The sequence below is a fragment of the Lonchura striata genome, chromosome 5 (assembly GCF_050655825.1).
Source record: "Lonchura striata isolate lonStrDom1 chromosome 5, ASM5065582v1, whole genome shotgun sequence".
NCBI classification, from domain to species: domain Eukaryota; kingdom Metazoa; phylum Chordata; class Aves; order Passeriformes; family Estrildidae; genus Lonchura; species Lonchura striata.
Window position 1 is genome coordinate 62,073,147 of NC_140707.1, and position 18,715 is coordinate 62,091,861.

Consider the following 18,715-nt stretch of genomic DNA (forward strand, 5'->3'; position numbering starts at 1 on the left):
CTAAACCATTAACTAGATGCAAACTGTGTGTTTATAATATGCTGTTTTCTATGTGTGCATGGTGCTTCAGTGTGTGTATGGGCCCTGCTGTTCTCCACGTGCTGGAAAAGACTACCCTGAGGGGTTTATTCTCCTACCACTAGGGAAACAAGACCAAGACACTTGAAAATGGAGAGCCTTGCCTTGTAAGGTTGTATGTGGAGATAGACCAAGAATAGACCATCCTGCTCTTGGTGCCTTGGCTGCTGCACTAGGCTACAGTGCGTGTGTGCCTGTGATATATATATATATATACATTTCTGATCTAATGTGTCATAAATCCTACAGTTAAGCAAAACCAGTGATTATTTTTGACCAGCAATGTGTGTAAATATCAGCTGATTGAACTGCTGTCCATGCTAGTGGCTGGGTTCTTTTCCTCTGTGACTTCAGAAATTCTCCAAAATTCTATTTGTCAAAAAAAAGGGATCAAATCCCTGCTTTTTGTTTGATGTAAAGAAGTGTATGTGTGAAGTGGGTATAAACAGGTGTATTGGGTGCAGAAACACACAGAGTCACAGCTAAAAGCAGGCAGCTTTATTTCACAGAACAGATGTGTAGGGCTTGAGACATCCAAAGGGAAGTGCTTTCTGAGCTCAGCAGCAGGCCAGCATTGCAGAGTCCCTGTCTCTGCTGGGACGGCACCTGGCAAACTGATACTGGAATGAAACAATTTATGTCCTCACTAAAACCAAAGTCAGGAAAATATCTTTGCAATATAAGCCATATCTTTAGATGGTGTGTTTTGATTTCCACTCTCAGCTTCTTTGGAGCATCCACTGCCTGAATGCCCATGCAGTGGTGGTGGGGTGGGGCCCATGCTCTCAATTTTAATGAGATTCTGATGGTATTTGATGTTTTTCTTAAAGCTCCAGTACTGCCTAGAGGCAGAAGATTATGAGCTAATCTTCACCTTTTATTGTAAAGTTTCAATCCTGTATATTCAGGAAAATAGGCTTCATGCACATTCTGAAAAACAATCAAGAAAAGGAGGGAACGGAGGTGCTTGGGGACTTGTTTACTTGCTACTAATAATTGTGGGGTTAATTTAGTTTCTTTTATTTTTTAAAGATAATCTCATGGTCCTGAATTTTATAGATTACTTTTTTACTTCTGGCACTGATTGATGACACCTCCCATCACCTTTCCTGAGTGTGCTTATAAAGCCACCAATATTGAAAGTACACCCTTAGAAATTCAATTATGTCCTTTCTTTTTTCTTTTTTTTCCCTTTTTGTAATGATAAAAAAGTAAAATTACACTTCCTATGTTTTTCCATGCACATAACATTTTTCTCAGAGCCAGAGGCAAACTCCCCTAACAAAAGCAATTGGTCATCAACTAAGTTGGATGCCTTCTTATCATGAAATTGCCTGTGGAAACAAGGCTGCTTCTCTAAATGCATCAGAGCCTCTGTATCAGCCCTGCCATGGTGGGAGGTGCTGGCAGTGTTCCCCTGGAGCTGCCTGGCAGGTGGCTGCCCTACCCACCTCGATTCCATCATCTGCCAAATTAGTTCTCTTCTGCCCAGAGCTCAGCACAGTTAACAGAACCCCCCGGGATGCTTGAGTTCCATCTTTTTATGTCCTGCACAGAGGTTTCCTGCATTCGCTTTGCCAGAATTTCTCTCTGTTTCTTGGAGAGCCAGCGCTGCACAGGTGCAGGACATGCGCCAGGCTCCGCGGCACTGGGGCCTGATCCAGCTGGATGTGGAGCCATCACCTTCCCTTGGGCTGCCATCCTCAAGGTCAGGTGCTCAGAGAACTTCCTTGGGTGTGCTGTTGAGGCAGGACGGTGTGAAATGACTTCACTTCAGAAGGTGAGAGAGTAGAACTCTGATTTATTTCAAGTACACTTCTCTTTTTCGAGAGAGCTTTGTCTAGATCAATTCTGTTAGACCTAGAGTGAAAACAATTCAATCCGTTGGCGTGCAGTGAATGATGATTGTTTATGAACCCGTAAACAATGTGAACAACAAGAGAGATAAAGAATTATTTAAATTTTTTTCCAACTGTTTCCCAGGCTTCTGCCTGGTTAAAAACCTTCGTTTTCCCTCTGACTGAACTGAGGATACCCACACTTGGGAAGTGAGGATCCAAGGTTCAGCCACTTCTGCTGTCCAGGCAGAGCTGCACCTTTCCTTCCTCACCTCACCTCACCTTACCCAAAAAGCTTGTGCTATTCTAGATCAGTGTGTGTTTTGGTCTTCATGTTAGAGCTGAGCTACTGGGAGGAAAATAATTTCCAGTTCTTACACAGTTCTTATATTTTATGTTGATCAGTCACCAGATAAAATATAGGGAGTCCCATACCAGAGCACATGGGCTCCCATCCCTGTTGCTTGCCCTAACTATGGGGATGCATTCCCACCAGTCTAGGCTGCAATGTGGGGGAGATGCTGACCCAAATGGCTGTGGAGCCACCTCACTGTGAAAGGTTGCACTGTCACCTGTGTGTATTTTTAAATCTTGTTTAAAGCTGGTTGTTTCTTATCTGACAGGTAACCCAAGCTGTGCTGCTGAGCTGAGGCAGTGGTGCTGAGATAAATGCAGCCAAGCCGTGTTCTTTACATATTTGCTGTGACCCCTGCTGTCAGAGTGGAGCTGCTTTCAGCAGGAGCTGCTTTAGCACTGTCTCACCTGTATTACATAATACAGGAGGAAAAAGTACGTTTTTCTCCACCAGCTCAGCCAAGACACAAGCATGAACAATTCCCAAATGCTGTGCCAGTGCCATGATGAACAAACAGTCAGAATCAAACAAGTGCCATCATATTTTATGCAAAATAATGGAATTACCAGCTTTAGCATTTGAGGCAAAGGCACTGGTTTCATATTAGTGTGCTCACTAGCACTTGTGGCGAGTTGAAGATGGTTTCTTTCTAATGATCTTCAAGCATTGGATCTTTGCACAGCCTTTTTGCTTGGTAACTTCCCTCTGGATTTCATGTTTTCCAATCTGCTCAGTGCACATGCACAGTTGTGTGGTCCTGCATGTGGGGATCCTTGCAATTCCATCTGTTGATTTTTCCTGAAAAAGAACAGGAAGAAAAGGACTGTGCACAGCATATACACCTGTACATAAGTCCTTGAAGAGATGTGAGCTAATGCAAGGGCAGGGCATTCCCATGTTACACACAAGGCTTGTTTTTCCAGCTGTCACGTAAATCTTATCTGCATCAGAAAGTTTTAGCACTGAATGTTAAATCAGTTTTTAGTTCAAATGAACAGACTTCATACAGACCCCCTGTGCTTACACCCTTATTTCACTTTAAGCAGGGCTTGTTTCATGTTAGATTAAAATAATCTCGAGATAAAAGACAAAAGCAAAGCAGTTGCAATCTTGGGAATGCTGCTTTTAAAATAGCTTCTAAGACAGGAATTTCTAGAATTCAGCTGAGAGTTGGTACCTGATAGACACTGTTCCTTGTCCAGTGTGGTATAAGGTAAACTGAGGTTATGGAAAGCATTGCTGGGGATGATTTTAAGAGGATGTGTTTTACTTTGCTCTGCCACAGACTTACAGCACGGTTGGTTGCCAAGGAACAAGGAAGGGAGGTAGGGAAGGTTTTCTGGCCCAGAGCTGGAAATGCTCCTTCCCCTGCACTCTACTTGCTTCAGGTCAAACCAAATTTGGTCTGCATCAGAGTAAGAATGCCTTAGGTGACCTTTTACATAGTTTTGACTGTGTCAGTAGCAAATCTCACCTGTAGGTAAATTGATGCAACCAAATTTTATTTGTGCAGACACGGCCTGGCTGTAATCAAGTCACTTCTGCCTCAGAGCATCGGTGAGGCTTAATTAAGCCTGATAAAGTTCTTTGCAGTTCTCAGAGGAGAAGTTTGGTCCGTGTGTAAATGATGTTGTAGAAGGTATTTAATGCACTCTGTTAAAATGCTGCTGAGGCATCACCCAGCCTGTGAGTAACAGTCTCTGAAACTCTTGGAGTGAATGTTTAATGGGAGTGAGGCGCACTGTCTGAAAGCAGGCTCTGTGGCAGGGAACCCCGGGTGGGCTGTGCTCCCTCTCTCTGCCGGGGGCTGCTGCACATCAAACCGAACAAGGCAGAGCAGGACACCTCAGCCCTTCAGCTCGCCGTGGAAAGTCAGGTCAGCCCAACCTGCTGTGCCACCCAGCTCTGGCTGCGCTCACTTGGGCCCAGGGTAGGCACCCTGCTTTATCTATGGGCTTTATCTAGGCTAATTAGATGAGTGCTTTGTCCAGGATAATTGTCTCTGCTAATGAGTTGAAGGGAGTGTCACCAGCACTGTTGTTCCCACTCCAGTGTGGCTGTGCCAGGACATCTCCAGCCCAGTCCCCACCAGGAGAGCAGGCTGAGGTCCTGGGGCAGGGGCAGGTGTGGGAGCGCTGACAGAGGCTCTGCAGCAGCAGCGTGACTGCCCAACAGCGGCAGGAGAGCTGAAATTACAGGCAGGCTGTGGATGGGGAAGTGGTGGCAGATGGGGACACAGAGCGCTTCTCGTTCTGGCTGAAGTGGGGACAGCAGCCAGGGATGTCACAGCTCAGCGTGGGGCTGGCCCCGCCGGGATCAAAGAGCCCCAGGTGCCCAGGTCTCAGGGGTCTGGAGGTCAAGGTGACCCAAGACCATAAAAAGTCTTTTTCTCTCAGCCCGTGCAGCCAAAGAAGGAGTAGGAATGCGTAGGGTCGGCTTCTCAAGGTTGTTTATTTTCTCTTGTCTCTAACACGCTTTCTCACAGAGCTGCAGTCTGTCCAGCAGGTCAGTCTGCGACAGACCCCCACCCCCTTGGGGTGGTGTTACCATTTTATACTAAAAACTGTGTGTACTATGTTTACAATAACATGCCAATATCTATCATTTATGTTGGACAGTGTGTCTTTACCTTAATTAACCAATAGAAAAGTATCACCATCACAACAAGACATGGAGGGCAAGAAGAAGGAGAAGAAGGTCAGGACATGCCCAAATCCCTCCATCTTGTCTTGAACCCCTTATTTTAAAACCACAAAATTCCACTTTTTCACCCTGTGTTAATTCAACTACCACACTACTCATAAACTCTTGTGGCTTGTAATTCCTCATGCAAAGTTGGCAGGTTTTTTTCCATGGGCTAAAATCAAAGCCACAGGTGTTTTTTGACTTTGTGCCAAAGTCTCCAAAGCCCCCTGCCAGGGTCTAGAGACAGCCAGGGCAGCCAGAGGGATGTCCTGAATTCCCACACCCAGAGGGAAAGAGAAGGGCTTATGGTGAACCCAGGAAAATACCCTGCAGCATGGGTCTGCATGCCAGCCCAGGCTGTACCTGAACAGGGATGATGGGATCAGCAACAGTCAGAAATGGTTCCAGCAACTGGTATGTTGGGGGTTATGGCAGAAAATGCCAATTTATGTGAAAGATACTGCTGTTGGGGAAAAAAAGCTTTGCAGAAACTTGTAATGTTGAAAGATTTCTTCTGTTCTTGTCAGGATGAGCAGGAGTTTATGTCACATAGTCAGAATATAAAAAATGACGCATCAGCCCTGATGGCTGAACCAGAGTCTCCCACAATCCAAGCATGTGTTGGAATCATCAAACAATGAGGGAGAGCTGTCTGTCTCTCTGACACCTCTTTTCCTCCCATAATCTGCTGGGGGTTTGTGTGTGTTTGTGGTTTGAGGGTTTTGTATTTTTTGCTCGAAATCATCATGTTTTTCTCATATGTAAAACAAAAATTTTCCATATCATGAATTGAAAGCCCATGTGTATTTCTAGTTCAGCTCTGACTCTGGGCCCTTTCCTTAGCCCACCCCTGTCACCACGCTGGTCCATAAGCACCATGGAGGCTGTAAGAGCTGCAAAAACCCAAAGGAGAGGCTGCTTCCATTCTGTATAAATGAAAGTGTGCTAGATTGGACCTGCTGTATTGAAGAAGCACAAAATACCGATTGCTCAGAGAAATAAACGCTTTTTATACTTTTCTAAGGGTATGCAGTCAGTGTTGCTTGCACTTGTGGCCAAATAAGAGGGGAAGAATAAACATGCTTGGAGCTTGTCCAGCAGGAGAGAAAGGATGGCGTTTTTCCTTCAGGGACAGCTTTGTTCCTGGTTTTTGGCTGGTTCCAGACGTGGAACCAGCGGTGCAGGAGCAGCCACCAGCACGTGGAAAGCTCCACACCCAGCACAAAGCAGTGTCCTGTGCCAGGAGTTCCCCCTTGCTGTCTGCAGGGACAGCTGGGGAAGGGCAGAGTGGCTGCTGGGGTGGTTGAGTAGGAGGAGACAAAAAAATAAACACGGAAAACATCTGTGTGCTCCCAAAAATCTGCCTTCAGCTGAATCACAAGATGCTTCTATAAAAGCGTGGTTAATTATTGCAGAGCAAGGAAGCGAGGAACCACAGACATTCGCAGAGTATCTCCTGCGTTAATTAGTTGCTAAAAATGTGGCTCAGCAGCTGTGAAGCTGCAAACGGGTCAGCAGCAAAGCTGTTCTCCTGGTCTTTATGCTGGGAGCTGCTCTTCTCTCTGAGGCTGTTCCCAAAGCTGGCAGGGTCACAGGGAACTGGAGAAGCATCTTCAGATGAGCGCAGCACCACCAAGAGCACCCCCTGTTCATGTCCGCTTCTGTCTGAGAAATACCTAAAAACGTGGAGGGGAATTCAGCCTGGAAATCCCGTTGAATTGAAACCCCTCACAGCTGTGTGCTGTACGTGCACAGCAGAGCATACGTGTACAGAATGGAGCATGAAATTAATCCCTTCCGTGTCCGTGAGCTGTGGCTGAGCAGGCTGAAAGCTGTCCTGGCTTCCTCACTGTGGTTTCTGAGCTTCTTGCTGCACCTGAAACTCCTCTCTCCTGAGCCGCTGCTGGGTGGTTCCCAAATAATTGCCAAGTTTTTCCCTGAGGCTTGCATCCCAGAACAATCACCCGCTTCCCCGCGTTCATTATTTCGTGTGATCTTTGCAAAACGTGACATTTCTGTCTCTAATAGCTTGCCAAAGACCTGTGATAAACAGCACTAAGTTGTCAGTCACGAGTCCTTGAAGTGAACTGTCTTCACTTCATGCCCAATCATAGGATATTTTTAAATGTCAAAACTTTTGGCTTAGTGGCTGTGACTGGCTTCATTTTTGGGAGACCCAAAATAAGAATACACAGGCCTGGTTTTCGGAAAGTTCTGTGTACCCTTACTTCAAATGTTAGTCCTTAAACGCATTTCAAAAATATGCATGATTTCCTCAGGATCAGTCAAGACTCTGGAATTTCTGACAACGGTGCATTTCTGCCATCTTTCCTGTTTTCACACTTTCTTAATTGGTTTTCAGAAAACATTAAGCCTGGTAGTAATACATAAGAAATATAGAGATAAATATGCTCAACAATTTGAGAGTGACATATTTAGGTTTGTAAGTATTTAATTCTGATTTGTTCTTGTTGGATAACTTTTAAAAGAAGTCTTGCAGTTGAAAATGAAAAAATAAGGTAGGCATAATAATTTCTTGCACATAACTGACCTCCTTCCCAGTTTATCAGGAAAATTGCTGTTGGATTTAATAGAAGTCTTATCTGTTTAATCACAGTTGAATCCCACCTCCTCAAATGAATGGAGCAATCCTTGTAATAAATGCAAAACCACTTATGTTACCAATAGTTATTTTTATTTTCAGAATAATTGTTTCCTTCTGAAAATGGCATGTAGTGTCAGTGTCCTTGGTTAAATGTCTGAGAACAGAGATTAAATTATCAATCAAAGAGGAGATGTGACTTAAATGGTCACATGCACAGTCAGCTTTTGTTGGTGGATGCCAGCGAAAGCTCAGCTTGATGTGGATCCCCCAGCAACAGAAGACCACAGCATTGTAAAAAGAAAAGTCACCTTTGTAAAAGTCTTGTTTAATTTTGCATCTCTTTGCACCTTCCATCAGGCAGCTTTTGATGCCAGCTCAGCATCAGAGCAGCCCAAGTTAGCACAATGTGTGCTCCCAGACTCAGAGAGGCACTTGAATTTCTGTGGAATTAAAGAATAATACCTGATGGATGGAGCTGAACCATGCCAAAGGTAAAAACGCATCCCAGTGCAGTGGGATGTCCTACAGCATAACTTTTGCAACACTGCAGGCCTTCACATCACCAAGGGATTAATGTGTTATCTACAGCAACCGTGGTGCCAAGTTTCTGGAGAAACCTGCTCCCACATTTAACCCCTGGATTCTCCCAGTGGGACTAAAAATGTACATGAGTCAATGATTTGTCTAATAGGAAAAAAAAAAAAAAGAGCTAAAAATAATAGTAAAGAGAAGACAATTATGCTTGAGGTTTATCTGTCATAGTAAGGTGGAGAAACAATCTGAATGGCACTTTTTTCAAAGTCAGACACATTTGCTTTCTTTCTTAATAGCAACTTTTCATTTTTTCTGTAGGTCCAGCTGCCCAGCGCCAGATCCAGAATGGTCCATCTCCAGATGAGATGGAAGCACAGAGAAGGTGAGTTAATCATCTGTGGCAGAGTTCTGGTTTGTGACTTGGATGAACATGCAGTCCTTGTTCACCAGTAAGCACTGCTCTTATTACTTGTACATATTTTAAGCTGGTTCTGGATGTTTTCTGATTATTGTTAATGATTCCGTAGTGACTGTTAAAGGGTGAAGTGAGCCTAAGTTCACACTCTAGGTAAACTCTTTGTTTGGTAGCTACTCAGGAGTCTTCCTGCCTCCAAAAACTATAAGGGAAGTGTAGGGAAACTAGTTTCTTGCACCTTTATGAATAGCTGTGAAGGACCTGAGGTTTAGTAGGGATTCATCCATGACTGAGTCAGCAGTGATGATATTTTCACCTGAGATTTACTTTGGGATAGCAGAGATATCACAAAGGTCAGAGAGCCCCTGCAAGGCCTCTCCCACTGCCTTCCTGAAAAACCTGATCCAGCTCTTCCTTTAACCAGTGGAATTCACTCATTCTGCATATGTAATTCAGGCCTCCAGTTTGGATGTCTATTCTGTACCTTTAAGATGTGAGCAGCTTAACTATGTGAGAATAAAAATATTTTATTTATTCTTTTTTGTTTAGAGACAGTAAATGCCCTTTGGGTAGGTATTATTTGACTGCTACAGGGCACATGGCCCTAGGAAAGCTTCTTTTGCTCCACTGGAGTGGAATAAGATATGCCAGTAGATGAAGTTAGATATTACTGCATCTGCACTAGAGGATTTTCAGCTTTAATTATGCTGATGCATTCTTTATGCATAGAGAAGACCTAATTTTAAGTCTAGGAGTTTTTGGGGTTTTTTTTAACATCTTATAAGCAGGAAGGAAATTAAGTTATGGTATCTACCCTGCAAATTTGTCTGTTTAAAAGTTTTTTTAGAAATCTTTACACAAATGTTTAAAGAACATATTTTTAAGTCAGAGTGTAATTTGTCCTCTCTTGTACCTTTCTCCTTGCATACTCCTTAAGTAGCCTTGTAGGCTTTATTTAGTTTGACTGGAATAATTTTGACTTTCTAAGAGTTTAAGAACTTCTCCTTTTAGCATGTGTGGGAGGGTGCATTTGGCACATATAAACTGCTTCTGACCAAGGGCAGAAAGGGCTGGTATGAACCCCAGTGACTTCAAGTGGCAGTGGCTAACCCCTGCTTTGGATTTTTTGCACCCTGCACCTCAATCTGTTCTGCAGCAGCTCTAATGATCTGGGGGTGTTCTACCCATATTTCTTTCCTGTTCTGTCAGACTGGAATTTTCCAGGTTGGTTCTCTATGTAAAACTAGAATTTTCCCCAGGTTTAATCAGGATGATGTATGTATCAAGTTGTTCTTCACCATCAAATTTTGCTAATAAATGCCAAGCTAAGGTAGGGGACAGTATGCTCAGGAAATTTTTAGTACATGTGTTAACAACTGAAATTTTAGCAGTGCAGTTGGTGCTGTTGCATCCATAACAATCAAGAAAGAATTAGGATATGTATTGAAGCAAATATTTCATTTATTTGCTCTAAAATGTCATGACTTAAATGACACCACTTGAATCAACCAAGTTAGACTTTCTCAAAAGTGATTCACCTTTGCATATATGATAATTTTCTCAGAAACCTGCAATTTTCTAGAAATTGCATGGATTGCATGTCCTGAACATAAAACCATTTTAGGATTGATCCCTCCGTAGCAAAATCATATATTTTCCTTTATCATTCTTTTTATGGATTATTTTTTACTTTAAAAGCTTCTGTTGGTATATAAATAAGATAGAATTGCTTAGCATTGCAGACTCTGGAAAGTACAAGTAAAGATGTAACAGGGAAGTGTCTTAAAATACTGTGCAAGGAGTCAAAATAGAAATGTTGCTTAGAGTTGAGCTTTCTTTACTGTATGGACCATGAAGTAAAGCTGTTGAGAAAAGAGAAAACTGCACAGTGAAAACTGGTCTAAAGATAAATGAAACTAATTGAGGCAAATTTGACCTAGAAACTGTGGAGGGAAATAGTAATAAACTTTATTCCCAAATGCTTCAGCAAGGTAAATTCAGAGTTGTGTTTTAATATTGTTGAAATCTTTATTCCAAATCCATGCACTTGCCAAGAAGCCTGGCAAGTAGCCTGGTTTTTAGCTGTCAGGTATTTTAGGAGGAGCCGAGTGAGGGTGGGTTTGTGGCAGGGGTCAGGGACATCCCTTCCTGCAGGAGCAGTCCAGCGTGCAAGAGCAGGCTCTGCTGATGGGCCCCTGGAACTGCACATCCCTGCAGAGCTGTCCTGAGCCTCTCCCTGCTGGACACCAGCCTGGGCCCTGGGAGCTGGCAGCTCCCGGGGGAAGGGGCAGGAGGAGCAGCAGTGCAGAGCTGTGTTCAGCTTTGCAGGGGGAGCACAGCGCTGCTGGTGCTGCTGGTGCTGGGCTGTCAGGATGTGCACCTGGACAACAGAGGCTGTGTACAGTCAGCACCAAAACACAGATGAAGCTTTGCTATATTTTCATTCTAATATGCTAATGTTCTACAAGTGCTCTGGGCTCCTGATCCATAAAAGACTCCGGACTGCATAATTTTGAATATTTGCTTCCCTGGAGATATTCAAAAGCTGTCTGGACATAATCCTGGGGATCGTGTCCTCCAGGGGATCCTTCTTGAGCAGGGGGGTTCAATTAGATGGCCCACAGTGCTTCCTTCCAACCTTATCCAATAGATGATTCTGTGATTTTATGTGGGACGCCACTTACCCTTTCCTTGCAATGCTCATACACTTCAGGTTAACAGCATGCATGTTTGCTGTGCTCTCCTGGGCATTGGGCACTGCCTATTCCTTGTGCAGAGCCACTGAGGAGTTGTCTTAAATGGATCAACCAACCCCTGCAGTGTCTGGTGCATGCAGGGCTATGTCCTGGTTAAACTTCCCAATGTAGGAACTGGCACTGCTGCAGCCAGGGCAAGTGAAATCAGACCCACCTTCATCTCATGGGATCAGCTCTCTCCCCAGACACACCTCTCAGAATATAAAGCTTTTACTCAAAATGTTAAGGAGTACCTAATGACCAAGGGTTTTTCCATTGCTGTTTTAGACAAGTGATGGAGCAACAGCAACAGCGCCAGGAATCTCTGGAAAGAAGAACCTCTACCACAGGCATGTATTAAATCAAGCAGACACACTCTGCTCTCCCTGACTGTCTCTTCTTGCTGTTGTTGGGGTCTGTGAGGTGCTGTACAAAAGCTAGATTGCTGAAAGTGGTTATAGTTACAGCTACATTTTAAAGATTAGATTTTCAGCTAGAGACGTACATGCATTTGGGCATGGTTGCGTTGTTTTGCAGGGTCTCAGGTCTGAGGCATGCAGGTGGAGCTAGGCAGGTTTTGCACTTGGCAAAACTTGTATAGCTGAGGGGCGTTTTAGGTGGACCAAGGAGGCTTGGCCATGCTTCTTCCACACCCTGCAAGGAGAGCAGGTAGCACAGCCACCACAAGAGTGACTCGGTGTTTCCAGGGAGTGTCAGCACTAAGGGGTTGATGTGCTGGATGTGCTCAGGCACTCTCCATTGCTCTGCAGCACAAAACAAACTACAGCACAGAGGAAGATACAGCTCTGGATGCTCTTCACTGGGGAGTTTGTGATCATGAAGTCTTCTGTGAACTTAATGGAAAAAATATATATATTTAATGAGCTTACAAAAATCTTCTATAGCATATTACATTGCACTAAACTGAGAGAAGAGATGACAGGAATAGTTTATAGCTACAAAGTTTGGCTTTGTCTCTTTGAAAGGAGGCAGAGCAAGCAAGCTGAGATGGCCACCTTGTGTTTGGGCTTTGGATTTGGGAAGTTTTTTCAGTTAATCTGGCCACATAAGTGAAATGGTTTTCCTCAGCTGTTGAACCTTTTGACAAGAAACCAGCTCAAACACACACGCGTGCCTTTGGTGACAGAAAGAGTTTGACTCTTGTTTCAGCAGAGGTTAGTGTGCTGTTCTGTATAGGGAACTTAGCCAAAATCCTGCCTTGGCACTCACAAGGAATAGGATGTGGCTCCTAGGGGCTGCTGGCTGTTCCCTCTCTGTCTGCAAGGTGGCCACCTCTGTGTTCAGCATGTCCCTTGCACCTGTCCCTGGTGCAAAGGTGATGCTCGTGATCCTGACTCAGATTCACGTGGGGTTTGGAGGAGCCTCGCTGGCACCAGAGCATGCAGCCCATCCCGTGCTGCCAGGGTTCTGCTCTGCACACCCCTCCAGCTCTGGTGAGGGCTGGAAATCCCCAAGCTGGTGCCTGCACCATCTTCTCTTTGCTTTGTTTGAGTTTCTGTTTGCGTTTACTTCACGGTTCCTTTTCCTCCGTTCCACTTTGCCTTGGTTTCGTTCCTTCCTGCGTACCCACCTTATTCTTTTGTCTTTTCTGTTCTTTTAGTTTCCACCCTTCAACCAACCATATGCTCTCCCCCCTCTCATCCCCAGTCTCCTCCTCCTGCCTCTAGTAACTGCGGTGCTCCTGCCCCTGGTGTTGTGCTCCCCCCACTACCTCAAGCCAGCGCTGTCGCTCCAGCACCCATTGTCCCTGAGCCCACTAGTCAGTGCCCTGTCCTAGCCCAGCAGAGAGCCAGAGAGCCCCCGCAGATCCTGCACAGGCACTCGGCCTCTGAGCTGCCAACAGCCCCAGGTTCCTCCCCTCCACCCTGCCCAAATGGCAGGACTGTCATGCCAGGCATCAGGAGAACCTCGCTGTCTCCACCACCTCTCCATCCTTCCCACTTGCCCTTCCCCTCTCACCAGCTTCTCAGGGGCTCTTCCCTTTCCTGCTCTCAGTCTTCTTCTCCCTCTTCCACAAATTCACCATCTCTGCAGAGGGGTGACATCCTGCAGCCACGTGGTTCCACCATCCTGCCCATGATTCCTGTCCCACCTGAAAGGGTCAAGGCACCCGCGGATAAAGCAGGGTGGGAGACCTCAGCAAATGCACCTCTGAACAGCCATCCTGATGAACAAATTGCTTTAGGCCCCCCTGGAACCCAAGTGAAAAGTGTGGATGGGTCCTTCTTTCCACACCTAGGAGCTGCACCCTGCTCCCTGCTGCCCACCATCACCAGCCCCCCCAGCTCCTCTGGCCAGGCTCCCTCCCCATCCTCCCATTTGTCACCATGTCCTGCGCAGCAGTGGTGTCAGCCCATGTCACAGTGTCTTCCATTGCCTCCCCCTCACGCTGCTGTGTCTGAGGTGGCTATGCCCAGGAGGAGCCCTCCTTACATGACATCATCAGCCATTGCCCACTTGAGTAAGTACTGATTTTGGATGAGTTGGGACCTGTGTAAAGCCTCAGCTGTCACCTGTTCAAAAAGCCTGGTTGGCACTGCCCCTGACCAGTAGAAAAAGGGCTGAGAGACCCAAAGCTACTGCTGCAGTATGTAATTTCTGAAACTGGGGTTGAAGAATGTCAAAATCACTCCAGATGGATCCAGGGACCAGGCAAAAAGTAAGAATTACAGAACCAGGACCATGTAGCTGGGTTGTTACAATGCATATTCCTACTGTATTATCCCAGACCGAGATTTTTGTCATTCAGCAGAGTCAAATTGTTTCAAAGACCTTCATATTGAACCTATTTTCAGCTGGTCCAAACATAGCAGATGGGCTCTTTTGAAGCTGCAGTAGGTTTCTTGTCTGTGTAGGATATTGGTAGAGGCTGTGATTTTTACTCTTTTTGTTAAGTGGTATTTCTGTTACCAGTGAAACATAGAACATGGATTTTGTTTAAGATACCCAGAATTTCCTGTGGTTTTGCAATTTATTTAATTCAAGAAACTGTTCCTGGAATTCACTGCATGTATAGTTGTGGGCTTGTCATTGTAACTATTCCAGCAAACCTTTCTCATTGAAGGTAGATAAGTGCTTGGGTCTGGCCACTTTGTATATGGTCTTGATTTCTTGTGCCTATCTAAAATAAAGCCTGTGGAGTGAGAACAATTTGCAAGCAATGCCTATTTGCAATTCAGAGCATATGTTTTGTGAGTTGGATCTATTCAGGTTTATAACCACATATAATGATAAAGTGGTGTGCCTAGAAAAGGACAAAAACAGACATTTCCTTTTACTTTATGCTAAAAAGTATTACTGTAACCACTGGAGGCTCAGTCCTTCAGCTGATGTAAGTCCTTGAAATCCACTTAGTTCAATACAGTTATTTTAAACTCACATCACTCCATTATTTTGACTCAGTTCAATTTTTGCCTGAGGCTGCCCTCTAATTAGGTGGGTGTAGTTTTGCAATTACAATTAAATGTACCCACAATGAATTACTAGCTATTATGTTCATGAACGAAAGAGGGCTTGAAATGTTTAAAGTATTTCTACTAGCAGCTATGGTTCATTTCAAGAATGGAATTGGGAGTATGAAATAATGGCAGAAGTAACCACAGAAATAAGGCGATATTATAAGAAAACCTAGGTAAGGAAAACAAGCTCTTAATGTTAAATGTGGCTTCTAAATATTTCTCAGTCAAAAACCATCTGTCTTTCAAAGTAACACTGAACAACAGAAGCTGTGAATACATACCAAGAGCTATGTTATGTCAGTGTGCATGGGGAAATAGCCTTGTGGAGGTGTCTTTGTTCAACTGACCTATTACAGACAGGTGAAACGCTGCAGTGGAGTTACCACCATCAGCCCTTCCTGCAGGCTGCTGCTGAGAGGAGCTTTGCAGAGCCTCGGGTACTTGGAGCTGGAGTCTGCCCTGGTAATCCTGCAGAACTGGCTGAGGCCACACCCTCTGCATGACAGAAAGGAGGATGTGTCACGGTAGCCCACAATTCTACTGAAAAGCTGATGTCAACCAAAGTCTGTGGAGTTTATTATCTCCATACAGAAAGCTGTGGGAGAAGCAGAAGAATATGCCACTTATGAATTGGGAAGCAGTGTCTGTGCTCTGATTCTGACACAGAGTGAAACACTAGCCCAGGCGGGGAGAAGAGGAGGGAGAAGACTCTCAGTGACAGGGTCTCTCAGGAGGACACAGCTGTAGCTAGCTGGCCATGGGTACAAGCACCTCTTCCCATTCTTCACATGCATGGTGCTCCTTTGCATCAGCCACTTGTCCTGGAGTCAGGCCGTGGTGTTGGGAGCGGGAGTGTGACCTTGTCTGTGGGCTGGAGATCGTGCTTCACGTCTAATTCCTTTTCTCTGCATTTCAGGCCCAGCACTTCCACCTGGCCACCCCAGTGGTGCTGCTGTGATCCCTGCTTCATCCGGGGGGCCCCCACCTCCACCACCGCCCCCAGTCCCTCCACCGCCCATGGGCGCCGCGCCGCCCCCGCCGCCCCCACTGCCAGCGGGCGCGGGCCAGGGGGCTGGCACCGACGATGGGTCAGTGTCAGGGCTCGCAGCAGCCCTGGCTGGTGCCAAACTCCGGAGAGTTCAGCGGGTAAGGACCTGGCACTGGGCACTGGGACTCCCCCGTGGGCTCTTCTCTGCCGCGGGAAAGCCTGGCACAGCTCGGTGTAATGGTCTGCAAACGTGCTTCAGCTGACCATTGGGTGAACTTCTAAATGTGGTTTTGCAGTTCACATAAAGCTGAGCAGGAAATGCTGGGTAGAGTTTACTCCCTTCAGATCATATGAGTTAGCAAATGGCTGTGACTTCTCACATTGCCAGGATTTCACTACTTCCACATTGTCCACTATTGTGCTATGCATTAGTGTTTTCACTTGTTTTAAGTGGTTAAAACTACATTATACTTACAAAAAACCCAGTGTAGACTGTTGAGGCCTGGTCAGTAGCTGTCCATGTAGGTTGCTTAACCATGCATAAAAATAATTATGAACAAGCAGCACTGTGGTGATTGTGATGATTAATGATTTTTTAATCATTTGCCCATTTATTTGCATCACCCAGATCTGTCTTGGTTTTAGTAATATTCCTGTGGGTCTTCTTCCCAAGGCAGAACACATACCATCTCTGTTTTTGGGCTGTGATTGTGATTGCTGTTCCTAACACTTGGAAAAACTAATCATTAAGGGTGCGGTTGCAAAGCAAGCCTTTCATTAATTCCACTCTTGATTTCTCTCTTAAGCCAGAAGATGGTTCAGGAGGGTCCAGCCCCAGTGGGGTCTCTAAGAGCGATGCCAATCGAACAAGTAGTGGAGGAGGAGGAGGAGGGCTAATGGAAGAAATGAATAAATTACTGGCAAAAAGGTTTGTACTTACACCTCTAGTAAGCCCCATGAGATCTGAAGCAAATTGTGGAACAAGGCACTGTCATTTTTGTGGTTAGCAGTAGGTGTTTCCTTGCAATTTGACAGGTCTTGCATAGATGTTGGTCACCAGGATTGCCCAACTTTTAATGCAATACTGAAAGGTGTTGCATTGCAAAAAATAGGTTGCCTTTTCCTAGTGTAAGATGCTATGTTTTAGATCTAAATTTTTTAAACTTACAAATAATGAAAGAAAAGGATGAATAAAATAATGAAGGGTAGGTAAAGCTGTAGGGCGCACAGAGATGGAGTTTTTAAATAATGTTCTCTTAGTACAAAGACAGTTCTTAGCTCAAAAGGTCTGATTGTAACTTTTGCCCATGTCCTGTTCATTTCAGAAGAAATTCTGAACATGGGCTGTGGATTCTTTGAAAATCCTTGTGAAATCCTTTGAAAAGCAGTAAATAAATACGCAACACTCTAAAAAGTTCCCAGCAGAATAAAATAGCAAATAGATAATTATTATTCTTTTCAGAATTAAAATAGCTTGATAGTTCTTAATAGTTTTTTATGGATTCCTGGTGTGTTCTGTATCAAGAGAGACCTTCCGTAACTGGAAGTTGTCTACAAAGTAAGGTTTGGTGATGCTGGGGTAACTAGCTCTGTTCAAGCAAGCAAGCTGAATGGACATCTCATGTGTTTGGACATAGAAATTCAGCACACTTGGGTGGTTCTAAAGTGTACTCCAGTATGGCTTTTGGCAGTAGGATCTTGTGACTTCAGATATTTAGGATGGAATTCCCTATGTGTCTTCACAAAAGCACTTGCACTTCCATAAGCATTGTGCTACCTCTCCTCTTTAAAAAACTGAGTTCCAAATCATTTTCCAGAGAGCTGATTTATTATCTCCAGCCAGAGCTTTCCCATCCTAGAAGGAAGAAGGGATCTTGGCTGAGCAGAAATGGTGCCCAGTCTCTCCCAGTGAGGGTGGACCTGGGTTGGAGGGCTTTTTTGGCAGTTTTCCCTTCATGTGGGAGCACTGCTACAGCCCTTTCTCTGTGCAGGATCAGGGATGTGGGATACAGGACAGGTGACAAACTGGCACTGGAGCTGGCTGAGAGCAGTGTCATCACTGCAATGCCCACCTGAGCCACCTGCTGGGGGCAGGGTTAGTCTTCAGAAGCCCCTGATAAGGGGTGAGTTGTTCCTCCTGTGCAGGACCCAGGACTTCCTGAATCCTTGAGAGAAGCCATCCTTTTCTTACCCAGTCTCATACCCAGCTTTGGTTCCTCTCTCTGTTTCATCACATTTTGTTTTGCTCCACACCCTGCATTCCTCTGTTAAACACCACCTCATAATATTGCCCCTCTCCCTGAGTTGTATCACTGGGATCTGGATTCCTCACCTCCACCCCAGCCCTACACAACCAAACACATCCAGCCATTTTTATGTTCCCCGGGATGAGCTAAATAAATAGTAATTCCCACCAAAGCCTGAATCTCGTCTTCCCATGAGGATTGTTTCTAGAGGGTTGACTGTGTCCTATCTCCTGTTCCTTTGCAAAGGAGGAAAGCAGCGTCACAGTCAGACAAGCCAGCTGACAAAAAGGAAGAGGAAAGCCAAAACGTAAGTGAAACACTCCTGCCTCTTGTGCTCTTGCAGATTCCGTGTAGGCTGAAGTCCTGTGCTCATTCACTGTGTCTGGCAGGCAGCAACAAGCAGTGCTGATCCAGGGACAGATGTGCACATTCGATCCAAAGCCAAATGTAACTGATCCCACCTTTCCTGGGAACAGCACCCTATAAATAGGAACAGCTGCTTTATTTGTAGGGAGGTATTGTCTAAATCAGGTTAATGAGCTCTTTATCATGGTCTAATCCCAGTGTTGTGGGGAGCAGGAGGTTCTTGCCCTGTAAGAAGGTCCATTGAACCTTATGGCAAATTAACTTGAGATAAAGTTCATGTTTCTTATTTTATATTTGAGGCTTGAGCTAAGCTGAAGTGGACCATCAGCCCTGCAATGTAACTTTGGATTGGCAGCCTCCGTGCAAAGCAAGAAAGAGCTTGTTGGACAGG

General features: G+C 45.0%; 1 protein-coding gene across 8 annotated transcripts in view; it reads left to right on the plus strand.

Moving 5' to 3' along the window:
* EVL (Enah/Vasp-like) overlaps positions 1–18,715 on the plus strand; it is a 137,508-nt gene that overhangs the window by 112,778 nt on the left and 6,015 nt on the right. For all 8 annotated transcript variants that reach the window (XM_077783966.2, XM_021549710.4, XM_021549711.3 and 5 more), the window contains exons 4-8: positions 8,414–8,477; positions 11,534–11,595; positions 15,641–15,870; positions 16,519–16,640; positions 18,205–18,265. In XM_077783966.2, coding sequence (XP_077640092.1) covers positions 8,414–8,477; positions 11,534–11,595; positions 15,641–15,870; positions 16,519–16,640; positions 18,205–18,265 — 539 coding nt within the window. The remainder of the gene's footprint in view (positions 1–8,413; positions 8,478–11,533; positions 11,596–15,640; positions 15,871–16,518; positions 16,641–18,204; positions 18,266–18,715) is intronic.